The sequence below is a fragment of the Anopheles gambiae genome, chromosome 3, assembly GCF_943734735.2.
Source record: "Anopheles gambiae chromosome 3, idAnoGambNW_F1_1, whole genome shotgun sequence".
NCBI lineage: Eukaryota > Metazoa > Arthropoda > Insecta > Diptera > Culicidae > Anopheles > Anopheles gambiae.
This window is the reverse complement of record NC_064602.1, coordinates 39913613-39936713: the sequence shown is the minus strand read 5'-3', so window position 1 is coordinate 39936713 and position 23101 is coordinate 39913613. Positions and strand designations below refer to the sequence as shown.

Below are 23101 nucleotides of genomic sequence, written 5' to 3'. Positions count from 1 at the left end.
AAAGAGGAAAAACAAGTTATTAGTTTTTATCATCACGGATCTCAAAGACTGGAATGTATTATTCTTTTAAATAATTTCGAAATGAAATTTTGTTTGACTTAATAAAGCCTAACAAGGCTCGTGACATTGCTGGTCCATTGTGTCGGTTTTGTTCGTTGCGACAAGAGAAACTTTACAAAATTGCTTGCTTAAATTGAAATACTGTATTTACTTGAGGTTAAACTAGTGTCCGGTATACCGAGCTCAATAGAGTGTACTTTTGGTCCCACACGAATAATTTCGAGACCCGGCACATGGCACAAGTTGGAAGTTATTCGGAACTGTAGCAGACCACAATCTAGTTTTGCTATGGAAAAGTTTCTCCATCACTCCAAGGCTTCATTGCACAGTAGAGGCACATTAACTCTTGCAGACGTTAAGTTTCTATAGCGGAATTTTCCAATAGTAAAAAACTGCTGCAAAGACATTCAACGGTCAAACAATTCCAAAACAAAACGGTTTTCACATCCCTTTCCGCAGTTCTCATTTGTTATTCGTATTCTTTCGATTAACCGTTACGGTTAATTGCAGTGCTTTCGTTTTGTCTGTCGTCACTAGCAGACAACGGTGGTTAAATCTTGCGTACGCTTCCAAGTGCAGAATGTTGACCTACCTTAAGCACAAATATTTCCCCCGTGGCCTTGTTGATGTCAAAGTTGCTGTCGGAAGGATTTTCGATGTCAATACCGGGCCCGGTCAGGAAGTAGATGATGTTGTTGAGTCGGTCCACATCGGCATCCGAGGCGGTAACCTGTTCAGGGCAAGGGGAAAGTCATCAATTGATAAGCAATAAGCGGCAAGTGGATGAAAAACACGTGTAGGTTTCTACGGCCTACTCCGTCTCGTGAACTGTATTAAGAAAGGGGAGCAGTACTCCCGAGTAAAAGCCTTGAAAAAGGCTGGCATCCCGATGCAAACTTCCGCCTATTTAACAACGGAATTTACCACAGAGGTCTTGCCACTCTTAATGAGAATCGAATTTCCGAAGAAGAGCAATGCTCCCTAAAACTTGAAGGAAGAACTAAGTTAATAACACAGGATTTCTAACTCTATTTATTTATGATTTGTGGAGTACTCTTATCAGGAGCCCACGTGCTCCGTTAGCAATACAAACATTTTCTTGTTTAATTTTTGTTGGCAATATTTCAACTGGATTCTGTTTGAACTGGTTTAAATGGGATTTCTGTCTACAGGGAAAATATATGTAATGCATAGCCGGTCTCGTAGTACAGTCGTCAACTCGTACGACTTAACAACATGCCCGTCATGAGTTCAATCCCTAAATAGACCGCGCCGCCATACGTAGGACTGACTATCCTGCTATGGGGGGGAAATCAATTAGTCACTGAAAGCCAAGCCCACAAATGGGTACAGGCAGGCCTTGACCGACATCGGTTGTTGAGCCAAAGAAGAAGAAGATATGTAATGCGTGTTGCCTATGCATAGGCATTGTTATTTCATTGCCTAACTTACGTTCTGCCTAACTGTTACGTGTTCTGCCTATCTCAAAATCCAACAACACGTTTAAAGGAGAAACACGAAAATTCAGAAAAGTAAACAAAAGGGAACGCTCGTTTCTACGAACTACCGAAATCGATCAAAGAAGGATGATTGACTCAATGAAATGCAGGAATTGCAAAGCCACTAGGCGATAGGCTATCTTAGGTTTGTTGCTCGTCCTGTCAAACCCAGTCAGTACACAAGCAAACGTAAACGGAAAATATGAATGCTTTGTACCCGGATGATTGGCATAACTATTTGCTCGTTTGGATCAGTGAGATCGGGCAGAAAACATCAACGTACACCTGGCAGGTTTGGGTAGGTCGGTTGGGCTTAACACGACTCTGAACAGCCATCGTCTGTCAGTTAGAAAATTATTTTTTTCATTTTTTGCTGCAAATTCCACTGCTCGATGCTGTTGAATACTAAGAAGTAATTCATTTGGTTGGAGGAGAAATTGTTCGATATGTTTTTCACACATGCACTAATGGACTCATGCCCCGCCAAGAAGGTGTTCGACAGCGATCCCCAGTTAGGCATAAGGTCTGCATGGATGGGAGGCTGCAGCCAGCCACGTGGTGTATATGCTTGTAAAACAAACATCATGTTTACTGATGCAATTACACCATTCCACTGACGGGGACACAAGAGGATGCACGGAAGATAGTAATCAATCGATTTGATGCATCGCGGTAAGAAGAGGCCCGTCGAGCACTTAAAAGCAAAGTTCCATTACATCGTCTGAGCAGTGCGTTGTGAATTTTATCATTGCGTTAGCGCATCGGCACTGCAAAGAACTTTTCCATTGGACCACTCCCAAAAAGTTCCCCACTGCTGTAGCGCACCGTAAGCACTGCACAAGCGGTTCAATAGCAACGAAAGCAAAAGAAATTTCCCCTTCCGAACACGACAAGAATCGTTCTAATCGTTCTTTTATATGTTCAACCTGTTTTTTTGTTTAATTTCTGTCCATTTCGCCCCATTCTCATGAGACAGGGAAAGTACTATGTCGTGCCGCACATTGAAATAGCCCCGTTTTTGCTGTATTTTTGTGTTGCTGCTACGAAAGAAACGAGAGGGCCGTGCATGAAGGTGGCATACAATAGCGGAGAAAATTGGCGTCAAGTAAAAAGAATAGAGTTTTTGTCTCCATCAGCAAAGAGCTGCACTCCTGTGTCCTCATGGCAAGTGCAAAGGAAACAAGAAAAAGTAACCGAAAAGCAGCCAGCACGACACAACCAGTTCGCCGGTGGTTATGTAAATTTTAATGAATTTTCATTTTCCTCGATAGCTGCATCACTTTTTGTCTTCTCCTGGTTTCGTTTTCCACGTGGCGACACTTTCCTTCCCCAATGTATTGTATATTTTTCTTGGCCTGTGGGCCGGATTTTCCATTCCAAAAGTTTGTACGGTTCTCAGCGTTTTGTCCTGTGTCGTTGCGTTGTCGTTGTCGGTGCAGCTTAGGGTGGACGAGCCCAAATGGTCAAATTTATGCATACAGCTACACCATGTTCATTCGATTCTATTTCTGGTGCAAACATTGTGTATGTTTGTGTGTATCATTCAGAGCCGAATCGTCGGTACTGGGGACGTATCTGTGTCAAGGATACGATGGTGTGGGTCACATTAAATGAGCTTTTGGGAAGGCGTGCAAATAAGCGCAACATACCGACGCCAACCGGAAGGAATATGTTACGGGAGTGTATTTATAGTCATTAAAAAGTTTACTTCTCAGATTTCACATTCATTATAGCCAGTGTTGGCGGCCATCCAGCCCGGCAAAGCACTGAGTGACGTTTACCCAACGCAAAGGCAGATGGGGTAAATTCACAATCAGAAGCCAGCTGACGATGCGTTAATTTTTGGTGATAACTCATAATTATGCAAAACGTTTTTCACAGGAGTTACCCGACGCGGCGACCGAATGTAGCTCGCTCACCGGATGTGCAAAGCGCCTGTGGCATTAAATAGCGATCTAATTTTGCGAAATTGCTTTGCTGCTTGTCTGGAGATTTTTTTTTTTGCTTTCCTCTGCCGAAGCAATTGAAGCACTATAAATGTGTGACAGCTGTGAACCATCAATCATCACCAGACACGCGAGAATATGTGAAGAATTGAGCTAACGGTAGCGTAGTGTAAAATCCCCCCAAAAAAACACACACTCACACAAATACAGCAGACACACAAGTGCATTCAGGATAAAGTGAGTAAGTTAAACAACAAGTAGGAACAATATCTGCACAAAAACACATATGACGCAAGTGGCAGCCGATGTCCCTGGGAACATGACAAAGTGTGGTACTACCTCCGACTCTAGCATGTTGTATGAGAAGGTACTTGACGACACTCGAAGGAGGAACAGCATATTCGCATACGTTGGAATGTCAGACAATAGTTCCACTGGTATGAAAATATCAACGGACCTCTAGCTACAAATAACGATCGTTTGAGACATTCGACAGCGATAAGAGAAAAACAAAGAGAAAAACGGAATAACAGAGGCAAAGAGATGAAAAGTGAACACAGTAAAGTATTTTTAGGATAGAATTTTCGTAACGACATCTCTACCCCGTCACAAACTTGTTAATATTTATCCTTCGCCTCGTTAGGATGAGCTTGAGAGCGAAGTGGTCCTGTTGACGAGTAGTGAAGCAACCGGTGGCAGTACGAGCTATTCGATTACTGACTTTTACCGTCATCAAATTGTGCTTACAATGGGCACGTTGTTACGGACAACAGGATAGATCAGCTAAAGCTAAAGTCCCATAATGGTTTTCGTGGAGCTCACGTTCACATTATTATGGTCGTTATCGTTTTCCCGTCACGTTACAAATGCTGGGAGCAAACAAAGTCTAGCGTGCGATACGAAGGTTTGAAACGAGAGAAAACCGGAGGATCATGTGTGGCCACCAGAGGCACGTCAAGATACTCGGTAACTAAGATTATGCTTTTGCCTCACTGAAAATTTACTTCTGTTCACGCAAGTAAAAAAGACTGAAGACGGCTCGGTTCGTATGCAAAAGGGGTTTCTTTAATATGTGACGTTTATCGGTACGGGTGGCAACCGCTGCTTTTTTTGCTGCTTTTATTATATTAATCCTGTTCGATGTAACGTGTAATGAGTATTTGCAGCGCAAAAAGAGACGGTAAAAATTTTGAATAATAAATACGAGAATTATTTGCAAACGAATGATTTGGTTCGAAAATATGAAAAAAAAAAAACAATTTTTCCATTCAATTTAAGCTTTCATTTAATTTTGTACCTAGCAAGCACTAGCAAGGCTAACACTGGTATACACCGGGAAAGTGACGATGAATGTCTGTATGAAAGCTGAAAGCTACCCCATTAGTTATGACGACCGATGCCCAATACTAAAAACATGTTTATTTTCATGAGCCTCCTCATCAGCATCACCGTTTCCTTCACTATCTCCTCACTAGCTGAAAAGCTAAGTTTTAACCGTTCAGCAAAGTTTCTGCTAAATTTAAAAAAAATGTTTTTCAAAGACTTATTATCTCAACGAACGTGTGCGTCTCTGCACTGACCTTGTGCAATACCTTCGTAAGACCCAGATAAGCCAGCACATCCCTGTGCCCATCGGAAGCGTTTGCGTTTCGATTTGTTCCGGCGGATGTGTGTGGCTGGTGTCATAAAGCATGCCCCATTTTACGACCAAACACCACCGACCAAGAGCAGCAAAGTAACGGTTAGAGCCATAATTGAGCGTTCGAAACCAATAAACATGATGTGTGTCTTCCATCGAACGGAGGTCATTTATTTCACTTCACCCCAGGGAAGTGCTGCCAAAAGGCTGCTACCATCACACATGCACGTCCTTGATGCCGGGAGTGTTTTTTTCTAAGCCTTTACGAAGCTAATGAAAACTACAATCTATCTTCTCAGTGCCCCATGGTTCTCGTGGGGACGGATATAGTTGAAACTACCTATCGATGAGCACCGGGCTCTATCCGCATTGGGACACTATGCCACGTACACATCGTCGTTACGATTTTGGGGAAGACAAATGCTGTGTTTCTGCTAAGAGAACACATTTCCGTCTCTTAGTTAGAGAAAAATTAAGACAAGATCTATTGGTATTTAGTGTTGCAGACTTTCGATTCGAGCACACGTGAGGTCATCCTTATAGTGGCGGTCTCCAAGAATTTGTGAGAACTTGTGAGCACAGGTCTTTACTTTTTCCGTTTGCGCTATCAAAAGCCATCCTGGTTGAACAACTTCTCTGATACGAGGATGTTAGTTGAAGTATTTGGTAGTATATAACATCGGGACGTATCTGCTATCTAAGAAATCCTCCAACATGCTCGAAAAACTCGACATTTGGTTTGCGCCAATTGAATAGAATACTTCCCCCTATTCTTGTTTGTGGAAATCTAGCCGTTGAAGATATACTTTGTAGAATACCTTGGTTTGAGAAACTCCTTAATTCATTCTTCCTATAGTTATCCGCAAATGTCAACCGTTGTTAGCTGAAGCTGCCTTTCGATTCTGGTGCAAGACATTAGCAGAGTAGTCGCGTTACGCTTTTGTATAGTTCTGTAGAACCCTACCACAAGTCGTTTCACGTTAACATAGGACAATCAAAACAAATGGAGAACCACTGAAAATGGACCGTAATAGGGCCCATATAAGCAACGTTTATCTCTCTAGTACATCCGTATTCCCAATTCCTCGGTACCTTTGTGTGTTTCCTCTACTTCAAAAACAAGCTGCTAACTTTACGATTGATTCACCATGCTTGCAGTTCATCGTTGCGATCCACAAATGGGAGTGTTGATTGGAGTTAGCATGTGTGGCACGAGTGGCCCGGTGGATACAGATGTAGCTTTGGTGCAACACTTTACGGCCACGTAACTGTATGGACGTGATTTCCCCAGTTCTTTCCCATATTGTGGAACAATTTGTTTTCTTGGATTCATTTGTTTTACTCCTTTCTGGTGGTACGTTTCTGTTTCGACCTTTCAAAAACTGTTATTGCCACCGTTCCATACGCGGTTTGATAACTGAACTTGGACTCGTTCGTGGACCATGTTTTCGGTCTATATTACGACACGTTTGTGAAGTCTAGAATTCCGTCGAAGCTGAAACCGTATGCTGCTTTCTTGGAGCGAGTTGAACGAGGGTTTAAGTTTGTGAGTTTGTGAGAGGGGAGTAAATTTGTCGTAAAAGAGTGGAATTGTTTTATGTTTCACGCCATTCACGTCGATCCCACATGTGCATATATTCAACCTGCTCCTGCCAGTTACTTTGCTTTTCTCGCACAAGATAAAACGATTTTTGAGAGAATCAAGAGCAGTGTGCCACCATCAAAAGCACATGACCTAGGGCAAAGCCACTTGCAAAATAGTGTACGAGAAAGTTTGGAATCTAACTTTAACCATACAACAGTCGTGTAAGGGAGTGCATTTATGTTTTACGGAATGTGTGGTGCTCCGCCGTTGACTGCATGCTACGTTTCGTAAGATAGTACGACCATCTTTATTACACCATTCAGTGCTTCGGCACGATCCCGACTTTCTAGTTGGGCTGAGTTACAGTGAGTTAACATTAGTAAAGCTAAACTGTCTTTGTCACTTGACTTTTGCAAACATTTTCTATTACGTGTTTGCGTGCAGTAGGAGGAGGAAATAATTAGAAACATGCTTTGGAGGTGGAAATGAGGGAATGGGCAATAAGGGAACTGTTGGCATTGTTTCGGGTGTTTGATTGCTCGGAAAGGATGCTCCATTCCGTAGATTTATGATCGATGAAATCGAAAAGCTGGTGCGACGCGCAAGTAGTTGATAGTAAGGGGGCAAGTATGATCAATAAAAACTATGAACAACAACGAGCTATTGAGTGCACGAGCATCGGGTTGCTCAGCGAATTAAAAGACTTCAATTACTTTATAAACAAGGCTATCTGAAGTTTTGAGAACGTTAATTATGAAAAAATCGAAAAAAGCGCCATTGAAACATAATTCCATAATTTTTATAGGGTACATAAGAAAAGGATGTAAGGATAGGAATGATTGATACACATTTCTATGATCTCTCGGAGCTTGCTATCGTTTCAGTCACAAGCCCTTTTTTTTCATATAGTCATATTTATAAATTTGAAAATTTTGTGTATTTTTTTTAGATTAACAATATGTTATTTAATAATTTATTGAACTCTTTTTTATGTGATTTATTAATTTATTTTCATGTTTTTTTTTTCAATGACTCATCCATCGATTTATTTATTTATTAAGTTATTCATTGATTTATTATCTTCCTAGTTTATAGTTGATTTATTTATTTTCCTATGTAATAACTATTCAATTGTGAGAAGAGCTATCTTTGGCATAACTTTCTTGACTGTGGAATTGTTATTCGACTTTTTGTTAAACAGTTATATTGTTTGTGCTTGTGTGATCCGTTTACGAAAGCGATATTTTTTAAAGTATCGCCCACGTTTATGTCATTGTTTCCATTTTTTGACGTGTAGTACTTTGTAATTATCAAAAAAAGGGAGTAGAATACAATTTCTTCAACCATAATTTATCATGCTTTGAAAGGTTAGAAAACTGCTTAAGAAAACACAAACAAATGATGAATCCTATTGCGTTGCACAACAGGTTGGGCCGTGCTTTCCCCAGCCAGTCCTCTTGATGGCAACTGCACCGGGCAAGAAATATTACAATGTTGCCAGAATATGTTACATTTTTGTTTGTTGTTACATGGGAATATTGTACTTTTTCCTTACAGCGCCAAATTTCATTCCAACGAAGCATGTTTTTTGTTTGCCGTTTACCGTTGTTTCTCTATTGAAACATTCTTTAACCGAAAGCATTTCCGTTTGCTTTCATTTAACCTTAGTGTTTCCTCACTTGCTAGCCTTATATGAAATTGTGTACAGTTGGACGCGTTGTAACTTTTTATGCTACATTTCCTATGGATACGGAGTTTTCTAAAACATCTGCCCGATCTAAGCACCAAAACATGAGGACTAACTGGGACATGGGGGTTTGCTGATTGTTCTATTTTGCCACTTGCAGACAATATGCACGGCCAAACAAAGTGGTTTTGTTTGGAGCTGGTGAATATTTTTCATTGGTAGTGAAGTGATGTTTCGCATGGAGGAGCAAGTGCAGTGCATCAAATGCAGTACGCCAATTGAAATTGCGAGATATTTATGACGTAAGCACATTGAACAGGCAGCAGAATAAAAAACACATGTAATTGTATAAACAGCATTGGTTTCCTCGAGCTGTACTAAAACATATGAGGCGAGGAAAGTAATGTGTATAATAAGATGTGTATAAAAACTTTGAGGACAAAGGCAGCGAGAAGAGGTGATTTTGTGTGTGTCAGATAATTTAGCATGTTGTTGGGTGCAGCTGATTGTATTATCAAATGACAAGAGCAACAAGAGTGTCCCATAACGGAACATAATTAAATGCACAAATGTGATTCCTGTGTACGAACTTTCCAGCGAAACAGAAATATTTTTGTAGACGAGCTTTTGGGTTTGATTGATTTGGTTTATGTTTATGTTTATGTTTATTTGTCTATCGATGGACAATAATGCCCTCTCGAACCATTTTAGCAATGTTTTACAATGAGTTCTTTACATTGGTTTACAATAACATAAAACATAAAAATGTGCACTATGGAACCAAATTTAACACAGAAACACGATCATTAAACTCAGTTGGCAAAATCCTCGGCTCAAAAGCGTCGCTGACTGCGTTGAAAGCACGGCACATAAGTATGAACGGGTCAGAGGAGCCAAATTGCGTTCTACGGTCGTCGAGGGCCAACATTGCCCGAGTCCGGAGCGGCCTGGCCGGAACGTACAGGTTGATGGCAGCCAGTAGTGACGGAGAGTCAATACGGCCGTCGAGAAGTCCCGTGATGAACGACAACCTGGCTTTTCGTATTCGCTCACTTAGGGTGGGTAGCCCGAGTAGTAAACACCTAGTCCGGTAATCGAGCCTTTGGTTCCATGAGCGAAGTGCAAATCGTGAAATTTTGCGCTGGATTGATTCCAATCGAGCTAACGGACGCGCTGCAGTTGGCCACCATACGATATTTGCACGATATTTGCATTATACGATTCCATCAACGACCGGATAAATGAGCAATAGAGCGCCTTGGTGCAAGGTATATCATTAAGCTCGCGAGTCATATTGATAACTAGTCCTAGCATTCTATTGCTGGTGGCTACTACGTGATCCAGCTGATCCTTAAATGATAGTTTTGTATCGAGCAAAACACCTAGATCTTTAACACATAGTTTTCGCGCCATGAACGGTACATCAAGCGCATATTCATACAATGATGGGCAGCGAGAACGACTGAAAGTGATGGCTTCACATTTATGTGTGCATAGGGATAAAGCATTACGGTTGCACCAACACTGGAACTCATGCAAGGAAGTTTGCAGTCGGGCGTGGTCTTCTGGTTCACGAATAACACGAAAAATTTTCGCGTCATCTGCGTACAGTAGATGATTATCAGCCGGAAGGATCAATGTCGCGTCGTTGATGAAAAGAAGGAACAGCAAAGGACCCAGGTTGCTGCCCTGCGGGACTCTAGAAGATGCATGCACTGGACTTGACATGTACGGGCCTAACTTCACAGAATATTGACGATCTGTAAGGTACGATCTAAGCCACATTATCATAGGGTTTGGGAGACCAAGTAAGTCGAGTTTCGCTAGCAAGATGGATTGCGATACACTGTTGAATGCTGCCTTGATATCCGTATAAATAGCATCTAGTTGTAAACCGTTATCGATAGATTTATGGCATTTGCTAACAAATTCAAGTAGATTAGTCGTTGTACATCGCCTGGGTACAAAACCATGTTGATTCACACTAATATAGTTGCAGGCCGAGGCCAACAATGGCTCGTAGATTAGCATTTCGAACACCTTTGCACACACGCTGAGTGAGGTTATGCCACGATAGTTTACAGCATCATTCTTACAGCCCTTCTTGTAGATGGGTGTCATCCAGGAAGATTTCCAAGTGGCAGGAAAGGTTCCACACCTCAGGGACTCCTTAAAAATCTTCATCAGCGAGGGAGCAAGCGCAGAAGCACACCACTTTAGGATAACGGCCGGTATACCATCTGGGCCAGGGGTATATGAGGATTTGACACGTTTGATGGCAGAGATGATCGTATCGACAGTGATGACTGGTAGCATAGGGAGCAGTGCACCAACAGGTGTGTTAGAGAGAGCATCGGCCACATCTTCTGAACCAGTAGTTTGAGAAGCGAAGTTGTCCTTGAAGCGCAAGGCAAACAATTTACACATTTCTGGCAGGGAACAGGCACTGTCACCGTCATAACGTATAATGCTTGGTAGCCCAGCAGATTTTCGTTTTTTGTCCATATAACTCCAAAAGCGCCTAGGGTACTTGCAGAGGGAACGTGCAGTTTGTTTCAAATAACTTCGGTGACAGGATCTATTGTATCGGCGATAGAGAGAATGAACTCTGTTGTAATAAAGACGTGACGTGCTGTTTCGTTCTGCTCGTTGATCAGAATAGGCTTTTCTTTTTTCTTTTTTTAATGCATTTAGTGTGCGATCAGCCCATGGTGGTCCACGACGAGGAATTTTAACAGGAGTGCATTCACATATAGCAGATCTCATGAACTCACAAAAAGCCTCTGTGGCATCGTCAATGGTTGAATAGTCCGAACAGTTAAAAGAATTGTCAAAAGATAAAATCAATCGCTCCAATTTTGGAAGGTCAACACGAGCATAATTCAGCCTTTTATCAGCATCAATGGCTGTAGCGATCGTAACTGGGGCTACGTTGTCCAAGTCAAAGTCAAGCGGAGGGTGGTGTTCGTCGATAGTAGTAAGGGGATATTCACAGACACGTATTGTAGAACATGTAGATGCAGCTGGCCAATTTGCGTAAATTAGGTCAAGTATTCGCTCCGATGAGTTAGTATTGGAGTTAAGCTGGTATAGTCCACTCTGATGCAAACCATCAACGAACTGGTCACTGCGCGTGGAGCGTGCATGAGGCTCATAGAAATCAAAAGCAGCTCCATTTTCCTCTGATGCCGATGTCCACGATAGCGTAGACTGGTTGAAATCACCAATAAGCATGAACCTGTCTCTCGGACCAAGAGTAGTGCTGATATTAGCAACGAAGTCGATCAATGCACTTATTTTCTCCTCATTCATGCTTTGGTTAGGAGGCAGGTAGGCAGCGGCAATAAACAAACGGTGGTCGCATAACTGAATACATACGCAAGTGAGTTCTAACAGTTGCGGCAACGTAGGAAGCACATAAGAGAGGAGAGAAACGTTGCATGCAATTAAAACACCACCCCCACGAGAGTGAGAGCTGTTAGTGGCATCCCGGTCGCATCGGTAAACACGATACTCATCTCCTAGGAGGAGAGCGGTGGGAATACAGGGATCGAGCCAAGTTTCAGTGAGTACCAATACATCGTATTCCGTCTCAAGAACCGACAAACGGAACTCATCGGCTTTAGAACGCAGGCCACGCACATTCTGATAGTACACAGTGATACAAGCCGCTCGATCAGTGGGTGCTTGTTGCATAGTGTTAGTAGGCGCTGTGGTGTTGCAATTGAGCGAGCTTATCGTAGAAGGTGAGTGTATTGTGTTTGTTGTCGAAGGATTTGCTCGAGCCGTATGCGCAAAATATGGGTGCGCTGCTGTAGTGCGGTTACTTCGGAAAAAATTGAACCAGTGTAGTTTGAAGTGTTTTTGAACGTGACGTGGACGGAAGAGTGGGTGAAGGGAGAGTGCAGTTCATATCGGTTGGTGATTGTTCGGTTTGTGTTCGTGCGGGTTCATGGATATGTGCAGGTGAGTACGGATTATTGTGGGGATTATTGCGTTGGGTACAAGGCTGCTGTGGTGCCGGTGAGTGCTGAGTGCGAGGCTGTAGTGGTGCCGGTGTCTGCTGATTACGGGGTTGTTGCGGTATCGGTGTGTAAGTGTTCGTGTGTTGTGTTCGTGAATGTAGAGATCGCGGCGGGAGCGAGATGAACTCACGCACACCGAGCCCGACCGGCCAGGAGGCTGCGTTAAGTGCCTTACTACGAAGGGCAGCAGGGATTCTGACCTTGTACGATACAGCACTCAATGGGCTAGGAACCGTTCCTGCTTTTAGCAGACTAAAAGCAATTGCGTCTGTAGTGTCCAACTGCAAACACACCAACGAGACAACTTGCTCTATGGTGACGGACGCAGCCAACCTTGAAAGATGCAGCCACAAATAATCGGTTCTTGGTGTCTGTGAAACAGTTGGTATTGAAGCGGAGGTTGTATTAGTACCTGTGATTATTGGTGGTAGTGAAGGACGATCGATCCGGTGAGTGTTGTTTGTATTTGTGACGTTTGAGATTGCTGCACTGTCAACAAACACGGCATCTGAGGATGCAACTGCATCACGAAATAATCTACGTCTTTTTCCGTTTGGTAGTGCATCTGGGAGCAATCGATTGCTATGTTGCAAGGATGCCGAATGGGCCGTGGCGATTCCGGCAAAGCCATCCCGAATCTCCTGTATTACCGGTGGGACCAAGCTAGCCTTCATGGCATCAACAGCAGCTGTGAGGGCTGCCTGAAACCCAACCTGCATACCCATGCCCTTGATCGCCTTGCTACGCGGATTCCCGATGGCGTTAGTACACCCAATGCAACTCCAGTGCAGGGAGGCCATCCGTTTCACTTCGTCGATGACCGATACAGGCACCTTAGTGCACGCCAGATGGTATGTACCCTCACAATATAGGCACGTAATTGACCCTTCAACCGGGCCCAGTGCTTCCGAACATGCATAACACACATCCTCCATTTTAGATGCCACTGCAGATGAACGTCGAAGGAGCCACAAATAAAATCCAAATATATCGCGAACACGGTGGTTCTCGTCAGGAACACGATGGCAGGGTCACGAGACTACACTTATGGACACACTAAAACCCGTGTTGATTATAGCAAAACCAGAACCAGGTACCCTGGCTAAACGAAATAATTTCAATACTTACGTTTATCACCTTGCCATCAAAGGTTGATAATCTCTAACGATCAATTATTACAATCAAATAATTAGCAGCTCTTCCTGATATGATGATGCCGATGATATGGCTTTGTATTTATTATTCTAATGGGAAGTTTACTTTCGGTGTCCCATTATCACACCATCCGAAGCACCTCGATAAAGGTCATTGAAGCTGGTCATTTTTCTATTAAAAGCCAATAGCGTCCACGTGCTTCACCTTCACTATAGTGATAAAAATTACCGTCACCGGTAAGGTAGGAGTTATCTTAACTTTCTGCTCACTTTGCAGTTAAGATGCAATTTCTCACTGCTCATGGGTCTCAAGGGACAATCGTTGGTCGTGGAGGATAGCTCACCACGTTTGCTACTTTCCCGTTTATCCCGCACCGAAAGAAAGCCCCAGAGAAACCCACAGGAAGGAAACAAAATAAAAGCGCGACGAAAATTGCGCTTTTGCTTTCACCGAAACTGCTGGCTCGAAATAAGTTTGTGGTGGTAGTTTCATTTTTATTGAAATGGGTAGTAAAACCTCGTTTCCCTGATCAAGTGACATGGGGTTCGGTTGCTTTTCGAGCTTCCGTTTCTGGTTTGTTGGGCAAATAAAACGAACCAAAAAAGGTTAGTGCGATGGTTTTGATGCTCTCCAATGACTTCCTGTGATTTTTCTTTCATTAGCCATATCGGTAAATGAAAGAGCCGGAAATTGTGTCACCAGTTTGTTGCGACCCGAGTCATCGTGTCCGTGCAAATATGCAAACTGGCTGGACGTTCATTCAAATGGGCTATTTACCTGATGTTTCCATTTGGTAGGCAAAAGCGTATCTCAGTGAGGTTGAGCCTGTCTAAGGGAAAGTGTGTTTGCAGGAGACGAGGGATGAGGGCTTAGTTGTTGTAATAATTTTCAAAGAACGGAAAACGGTGTTAAGATTTTCAGTCCCCGATCTTCAAACACTCCCTTATCGCTCCGTTCCCTTCAGTAAAGATTAATATCAACGCTTCGATGGCGTGCAAAAGTGAACGTGACGGCGTCTGTCGCTCTGCGGTGAAATATAAAACATCAACACAAAAGGCTGTACTTTTGTGACCATTGGCAACAGCACGCTGGATGCAGGATGTCTTTCTTGGTGCATTGTTTGGGGAGGGTTGCATTGTCTAACTGGCTGGACATCCCCGACAGCTAGGCCCGAACATCATGTATACGTAAAACTTTCCTTATCAAAGTATTACGCTGTGTCTGTTCTGTTCACTGTTCAAAGAACACTGCCCCATCCCAATAGCCAACAGCAGTCAACCGGAATGCTTAAGCGCTGAGATAGCACGAAAGGAGCAGTCGGACGCGGTTTCGCTTGTTTGTTCTTTTCTGAGAATCAGGTTCGGTATTCATGATGGTTTTTGAACATTCTTTCCGTGCGGTAAAATTCATTGGTCAACCGTGTCCATAAGGCTGGTGGCATGGGGCTTGGGAAGAAGCGTTAAGTTCAAATAAATTATTCATTGTTTGCCAAAGATCGATCCTAGAAGAAACCAGTCTACGACGATAGTCGTGATGGCATAGAGAGCAAAACTTAAGAGACATTAGCAAACCAATTAAGCAGGTCAAATGACTCTGGGCTCCTGAGATTCACAATAAGTGGAATTAGTTTGCGTCAGAAAATTTTTGGACTGAAAATCAAAAAGTTTATCGACTGCTTTCACCGGTTCGAACACTTTAAGTGAATTAAAAAAAGTTAATGCTCCAGTCCTATTGAACTACCGCCAGCGCAGGTTTTGTTGAATGATGTAGAGGAAAAAAGAGGAGCTGAACCTTCAAGTCAAATTCCTACGCATATCAAGCTACTGAGTCAGCTTTACTTCTTCTTTTGGCACAACAACCGTTGTCGGTCAAGGCCTACCTTGTACCCACTAGTGAGTACAAGTCAGCTTTGCACAACTTTCTATAATCGCTGTGGTTTAGTTAACACCGAGCTGTACACCGGACGCAAGCTACCGAAATTGTGGAACGAGCGTGAAATACATTAAATGAAGTGGATTCATAAAACTACTTCATAACCGTTAAGAACAGTCCGGCTCTGCCCTTTTAAGCTAACCGGGCTCAACGGGATGAACCGAACGAGGAAGAGAAATTCCAATTTCCAAGGCTTTTACTTGCCCTAGAACTCAAACAAACCCTTTCATGTTGGTTTCGCGGGTTAAAAGGGTGAACAGGATTTCTCTCTCTCTCTCTCTCTCTCTCTCTCTCTCTCTCTCTCTCCCTCTCACTCTCTCTCTCTTTCTCTCTCTCTCTCTCTCTCTCTCTCTTTCTCGCATGCGCGATGCTTGGTGCTTTGCTTTCAGCTAAAAATTCGACTTGCACAAAAACCAGCTTTATGAGCTTTATTTTTGGTTGCTACCGTTTGCAATTGCTTTTTCTAGTCACTAGGTAGAAAGTCGTAGATAGCAAGTTAAGAAGAATGCCAATAGAATAGTCTTTTTGTCGTACAAAACAATGAAAAGTTATTCTAGCAGGCAGATATTACCAAACCATCATCAACTAATTCTCTACATTCATTTTTCATAATTATTGCGGTCGTCCACTTGTCAGCGATGAAAAATTAAATTTCATTTATTTATTTATTTAAAAAAATCTTATCATACGATACACTGGGGTCAAAAGCCTTTGAGTCCCCCAGTGGCAACTACACGCGATAGAATGAGAGATAGCAAGTTCAAGCAAAGCTCCACTTTGAGCCAGTAGTGTGAGCGAGTTTAAGACTCACGCACGTCGGACAAAGTTGAGAGCAACCAAACAAGAACTAGTGTGAGAGACTTTTATTTTATTTATGTGTGTGACCTCGCCCTCCCGGGATTACGAAGTGCTACCATCATACGTTGGATGGAATTATTTCACAATCGCATTGTTGAGCTGCTTACAATGATCGGAGTGGGAGAGAACGAGAATGGAAATAACACAACATACCCGGTGCAAAACAGCTTGCGGGAAGGGATTTAAAATGCGGCTGTGTTTTTTTTTGTGTATGGTTGTTGTTTGAGTTTTATTTCGTTTGGTCTTGGTTAGAGCCCTTTGGTCCCAGTGCGTCCAACTGGAAAGCCATTTTGCAGCGATTCGTAGAACTTTAGCCGGGAAGCATTATGATGCCTCAGTGATTTGGGAATTTTCGGTTGACTTTCCCGGCTGGTGGCTCTTTTCCTATAATTCCTCTTTTCTTTTGTCTCTCTCATACTCATTCGATTGCACCCTTCCATTTTGGGAAATAGCACACTACGTTCCAGGCATGGTAAGTTTCGATCTTCCCTGTCCCTTCTTATACTGAATATATGCGGAACATACTTATGCTGAACATACCATGCTTAAGACGTTGACTGAATTCCATTTTCCACGACCACAGAATCTCTCCCAGGACTCATCCTTGGGCTCGAGCCATTATCTTGAATGATTATTGTTCTTATAAATATTTTACATTTATTGTTATTTTTCAGGATCTGTTTGCTTCCATTCGGCTTATCCCAAACGTTTGTGGGAGTGTGTCAGCTTTCGCTGCGTGTTGACCGTGGTGTTCCAATGAACCGATTTCTTAGCGCTACCTATCGATTGCACATTTCTGCTTGTGGTGGGTGCCCATCCCGAATACCACAACAAACAATAAAAAACATCTGAAGGAATGCGCCAGGGGTTAATGTTTATAGTACCTCAGGGCAGCTCGTTTGCAGCTCTCGTTCTCTCTGACTGCACTGCTATACGCCGGAACTTCACTATCTCTCTGGACGGTTGGTCGTTTTTACTGAATTATTAATCTGCAAACCACAAAGATAGAGACAGAGAAAGAGAGATTGCTGTGGATTCATGCAAAGTGTCGCACTGTGTGGGGGGTGGAGGGGGAGGGGAGAGGTGTTGTCGATTGCGTTGTTAAAACCATTGATAACGGGTCGTAACATCGAACACAATTCATAATCGGAACTACTCCCTCCTACGAACCTCCTAGTCAGCATACTAGTGGTGGGAGCTCGGATTCGGAAACTACCCAATTCCGATCCCGTGTTCGGAATCAATTCCGGAGCCTGTTCCGATGCTGGAATCGATTCCGATTCCGGAGTCTATTCTGGAGCCGATTCCGGGATCGGCTCTGGAATCGATTCCTGGATCGGAATCGGTTACGGAATCAGAATCGTCTCTGGAATCGGAATCGACCTGGGAATCGCAATAAGCTCCTGTAACGGAATCAAGCTTGACTTCAGAAATGGAATGGTTTTAATTGAACTAAGAAGTGTGGGAAGTGAAATAAGTCCGGGAATCTCCATGTGAATAGATCATTTACAAGTTAATTTTGATTCTTTGTCGCTATCAACACATAGCATCTTTGGACCCAAACGCCTATTCCTATGACGATGCCGAAACCGACTCCGTTTCGAAGCCAATTCTGATTTCGGAGTCAATTCCGATATCGGAGTCAATTCCGATGTTGGAGCCAATTTTGATTCTGGAGCCAATTCCGGAACCGATTTCCATTCCGGAGGTGATTCTGATTCCGGAGGCAAATCCGATGCGGGAACCGATTCCGATTCCGGAGCCAATTCCGATTCCGGAGCCGATTCCGATTCCGGAGCCGAATCCAATTTCGAAGCTAATTCCGATTCTGGAGCCGATTCCGGAGCAAATTACGGAGCCAATTCCGGAATCAATTCCGGAGCCGATTGCGGAACCAATTCCGGAGCCAATTCTGGAACCAAATCCGGAGCCGATTCCTGAACATATTCCAGAGCCGATTCCGGAATCGATTCCGGAAACTGATTCCGGACCCACTATCCGGAATCGATTTCAGAAAACTCCGGAGCTAGCCGGAATTGATTCCGACAAAATCTTCATTTTTCCCATCACTACAGCACACGAATCCGATAGGAAAAGACTTCATGTGTCGCGTTTGCCCTTTGTTTACATTTTCTTGCTAACTGTCTAAAATATAGGCTATCAGATTCGTTACACCGATATGCCATTCGGAAGGAGCAGCCTATTGGAGTGGGTAAGTTATTGCAATTCGACCACACCACTATCTAGTTCTAATGACTTTCCAAAATTACTGCCAGCAGGCACAGCCCACAATCACACTACAAAACACTTTGTTTGATTTGGTCAGGTATAGGTTTTGGTCTTTAACTCTCTATCATCTCTGGTACACATGATCAAGACAAAATTGAACTCATTTTGTGAGTAAATTCTCCAGAGCATTGCAACAACCAGGGCATTTTTCTGGTCCAATAAAACATGGATTTGATGTTTGATTAGCATCCCATATACTGTGCCCTCCCTAGACTCATACGTCCATGAAGCTGCAAATTGCAAACTCCTTCCTTCGCAGGATAGTTGACGGTCCCTTTGGGACTGTCCCTTAGCACACCGAAAAAAGCGTGTGTGTGCCCATTAATCTAACAATTTGGCATCAGCACCAGCATTGGATTTATTCAAAATGGATTGAAAAACCTGAACCTACGCACGGTTCTACGTGGATCTATTTTGCAGGCTCGGCTTAATCAGATCCTGTGACCCTCGTTAAAAATGTCTAAAGAGGACAAGCAATCGTTCCGTTGGGATCATGTGGAACACATACAAACGCACAATTTCTTAAAGCGAATCAGATGTGTGAAGGCAAATGTACGCAACAAAGACTTGGTAAAAAGTGGACTTAACTCTAACACCCCGGTGTACGAACGGTTAGTAGTTTGTTCAGGAGAAGAACGCAAGCTCATATTGGGGTAAATGTGGTCCACTATTTTGAACGCCTTGTTAAACTGGTGAAATAGTGGGAGCAGCCCATATTCACCCTCAAATCAGTTGTTTGTGTTGGGCGGGAATGTTACGAGTTACGGAATATGATATTGGGAAAGATAAGCACGAAATCAAATCCCACACCCCATCCAAATGGACCAATGACACCGGTCTCTGGACATCCTAGGCTTTTCGTTGCAGGAATGATTTCTAGCTCTTCAAACATAAGTCGCCTTTAACCGAACTATCTCTAATGCAAAGGGTCAGATGATCCCATCCGGCTGTCTGATTGGATTCCTCTACTTACTACTTCTTTGGCACAACAACCGCTGTCGGTCAAGGCCTGCTGCTGCTGCTTGTACCCACTAGTTAAGTGAGCTTGGCTTTCAGTGACTTATTGTTACCATAGCAGGATAGTCAGTCCTACGTATAATTGGATTCTTCTATCGCCGTCTATTTTCATACACTTACCCGCAACACACGCTTCGGCAGTGCTCGGTTGTCCTCCTCGGTAATTTGTGTGCTATATGACGATTTCTCAAACACTGGCGGATTGTCGTTTACATCGCGTACGTTGATCAGAACGGTGGTATAGTTCTCTTTAAAATTATCCGATGCCATCAACCGTAGCTCATACTGATTGGGGAATCACGGTCAGAGGGAAAGAAAACATGAGGACACATTATTGACCGTGTACCCGAGGATGGCGAAGAAACGGGTATGATTATAAATTGAAACACGCATAATCTGACTCATTTGCACCACATGCGGGAAAGTGGATTTCTCTTTGGTCTTACCTTTTTTATCTTCTCATAATCCAACGCCTTGGCTACGTACAGGGCGCCGGTTGCGTTGCGTATCGCGAACACATTGTCTATGTTACCGCTCGAGATCTTGTATCGTACACCGGCCGCTGTAATGAAAATAGCAATAGAAGGAAAGGGATGGTTAGTAGCCCGGATGTGTCGCTTTAAATAAGCTTTAATGTTTCCCACAAACATGCGTGCTGAATCTGAGTGTTGGGGTGTTTCAAATCGTGTATATATATTAGCCCCCCCCATAATTAGCTCCTTCCATCGCAATTACATGGTAAGTGCCGACATTCTTCAACCGATCCACCGATGCTGGGCTTGATTTGTGCGCTCCCAAGGCAAGGTTAAAGAGCGTTACAAACGAGTGCAGTACATGTTGAAATGCTTCATCGGTGTGCAATTACGTAATTCATGTACGTTGGTTTACAGACATCCCAGCAAATGGTACACAATTTCATTTTAGATTCCGAATTTATCCAAGCCAGCGGGATGGAAAGAAGCATAGAATTATCAAAACCAAAAACCACATCACGCTCCAATTGGATCCACTCCGGAGTAAAGCATTCAGTGAAGCTGCGTCATAATATTTAAGTATGCGCTGTATTTCTATCACCACGCTATGGAATAGATTGGGTGTGTGCTGGTGCGTGTGGTGTGCGTTACAATAGAAACCCAACATTTCATTACTCCGAATCATGAAAATATTATTAGTTTCATTCATTTGTATTTGAAATAGGTTTAGTTTCACACATGTATTATTTAAAATATGGATTGTGCTTGCCTTGAGTAAACATTATATTCGCAGAAACGCTTGTGTGAGTGTATACGTTCTTTGTAGTGTTTCCATAGTCTGTTTTGCTGCAAACATTTTTGACTCGAACTTGTGAGGCGACCCAACGGTGACAATCAACGAGCTCTCGCTACTATAATCGGTGGCTGTGTTGCATCTTTCCAAACTGCACGAAGCCAGACGGAGCATCGGGTCACATTCATTTATCATTTTTCATGTTAAATATGGTACATCCCTGTTGAGCTTCCGGTTAACACATGAAGTCCTACAGCTCGAACTCCTACGAGCTGAGTGGTAGGATTTATTATGTTTATTAACAAAATTTTCATAAATTACTGTTCTCCTCGCCAATCTGGGGTGAAGCAAATTCATACAGGAGAAGTGAGGGTTGTTTCAACACTGTGGGTATGATCACTAGAGTTGGAAAATTCAGGAATCGGAAGATTCGAAGATTCAATCCCTAGAAAGATTCGATCGGTCCGGATCAAGTTTGTAGAAGTAGAATCCCAAAAAAGTTCCTTTGCGATTGGAATTCGATTGCGATTCGATTGGGTTTGGGATTCGTTTGCGATTCGATTACGATTGGGAATCGGATTGCGATTCAATTGGGATTCAATTGAGATTGGGATTCTGATTGGGATTGCGATTTGATTGGGATTCTGATTGCGATTGGGATTCAGTTACCCCCACCCGCAAATTAGAAGTCGAGTTCGAGTCCCATCCAGGATTGGGATTCAAAGACTTGAATTCCTTCTGAGATTATTTTTTTCCATCACTAATGATCACCTTATTTTATATTTACTATTACGAGTCGCTATAAAGTTTTAGTTTTGGGACTTGTTGGGTCACAAATAAGTGAGTCATTGAGAGAATTTTGAAAAAAATTGGACATTTTTTAATAACACAAACTGTTTATTTAATAGTAACAAGTTCACATAGCGTATTGTTATGAAGAAGAGAGAGATGAAATTGGAATTAATCCATTAATTTGTTAATCTGCTTGTTAATCTGGTTGTAAATCTGCTAGTCTGTGGATAATAAAGGGGATAAAAAATTAAAGCGTCGAGCAGATGGAGACGTCATCGATGTTAAGAGTTAGCATCGTTCATCAACCATGCGGGAAGGTTTTTGGGAATCATAGTTCTGAAGTGATTTTAACAATTGCCGCGAAGTGTTCCCCCGTCGGTAGAACACTTCGCTTTGGGTGTTCAACTACCTCCTCTGGTTGCTTTTTTCTGCTTCACACTTAGCCGTAAAATCTAACAATAGTTTAGTTTGAGAGCAGTGCTTACTAGTTTTACAAAGTGAGCGCTTTAAGTTAATTAGAACCGGTCGTGTACTACTAGATAACTTCTGCTTCACACTTAGCCGTAAAATCTAACAATAGTTTAGTTTGAGAGCAGAGCTTGCTAGTTTAACAAGTGAGCGCTTTAAGTTGATTAGAACCGGTCGTGTAATACTAGATAACCCCCTGGAGGGAACCATGTAGTCGGGACTGGCGAGGTGCACACTGAAAGCAATGTGGTGTACTCTGTGGCGACACATTTTCCTCCCAAACTTGACAAACTCGATGGTTAGCTCGCCGGGGGCGCTGATTACCAGCACCTTCGTTGAGTTGTCGAATTAGATTACATTTATATTCCAGTCAGTGTCATGCTGGTGCGTGAAAGCCTAAATTTAATTGAATTTCATCTCGCTATACCACTTTCTTTGCTCTGCACAATAACTGCCTTTTGGAGGTGGCTGATGTTGCGAGGTCCATGTCGCGAACAATCAACGTAATTTTCGATGCCAGGGGATTCGAAAGTTGTTGAGGCAGTGATGGTAGAAGAATGTCATATCCCCCGCATGAGGTTCATAAACATATATTTTTTTCGCCAGATTCCAAGAGAGACTCATAGGGAAATTCAATGTATAAGACAATACATTTTAATAATTTAATAAAAACAATAATTGTTTTTCAGACCACTGATAGACGAGGCATTTTATGATCGCCATGTTTAGTCAAGAATTTGGTTTAAGGTTAAAGCGTGAAAAAACAAGATGGAATGTAATGCACCGTAATGCATTTCGTTTGAAATGTTTGAAATATCTCTTTTATTTTTGTTAAAGGTGTGAAGTTACAAGCGATTAATACATATGACAGTTATGTAATAAC

At 42.7% G+C, this 23101-nt stretch overlaps 1 protein-coding gene across 1 annotated transcript in view; it reads right to left on the bottom strand.

Annotated features, from left to right (window-relative positions):
- Positions 1-23101, bottom strand: part of LOC1279112 (neural-cadherin) — a 139319-nt gene that overhangs the window by 3932 nt on the left and 112286 nt on the right. The window contains exons 4-6 of the mRNA XM_061653496.1: positions 20139-20254; positions 19813-19977; positions 653-790 (exon numbers count right to left, since the gene is read on the bottom strand). Coding sequence (XP_061509480.1) covers positions 653-790; positions 19813-19977; positions 20139-20254 — 419 coding nt within the window. The remainder of the gene's footprint in view (positions 1-652; positions 791-19812; positions 19978-20138; positions 20255-23101) is intronic.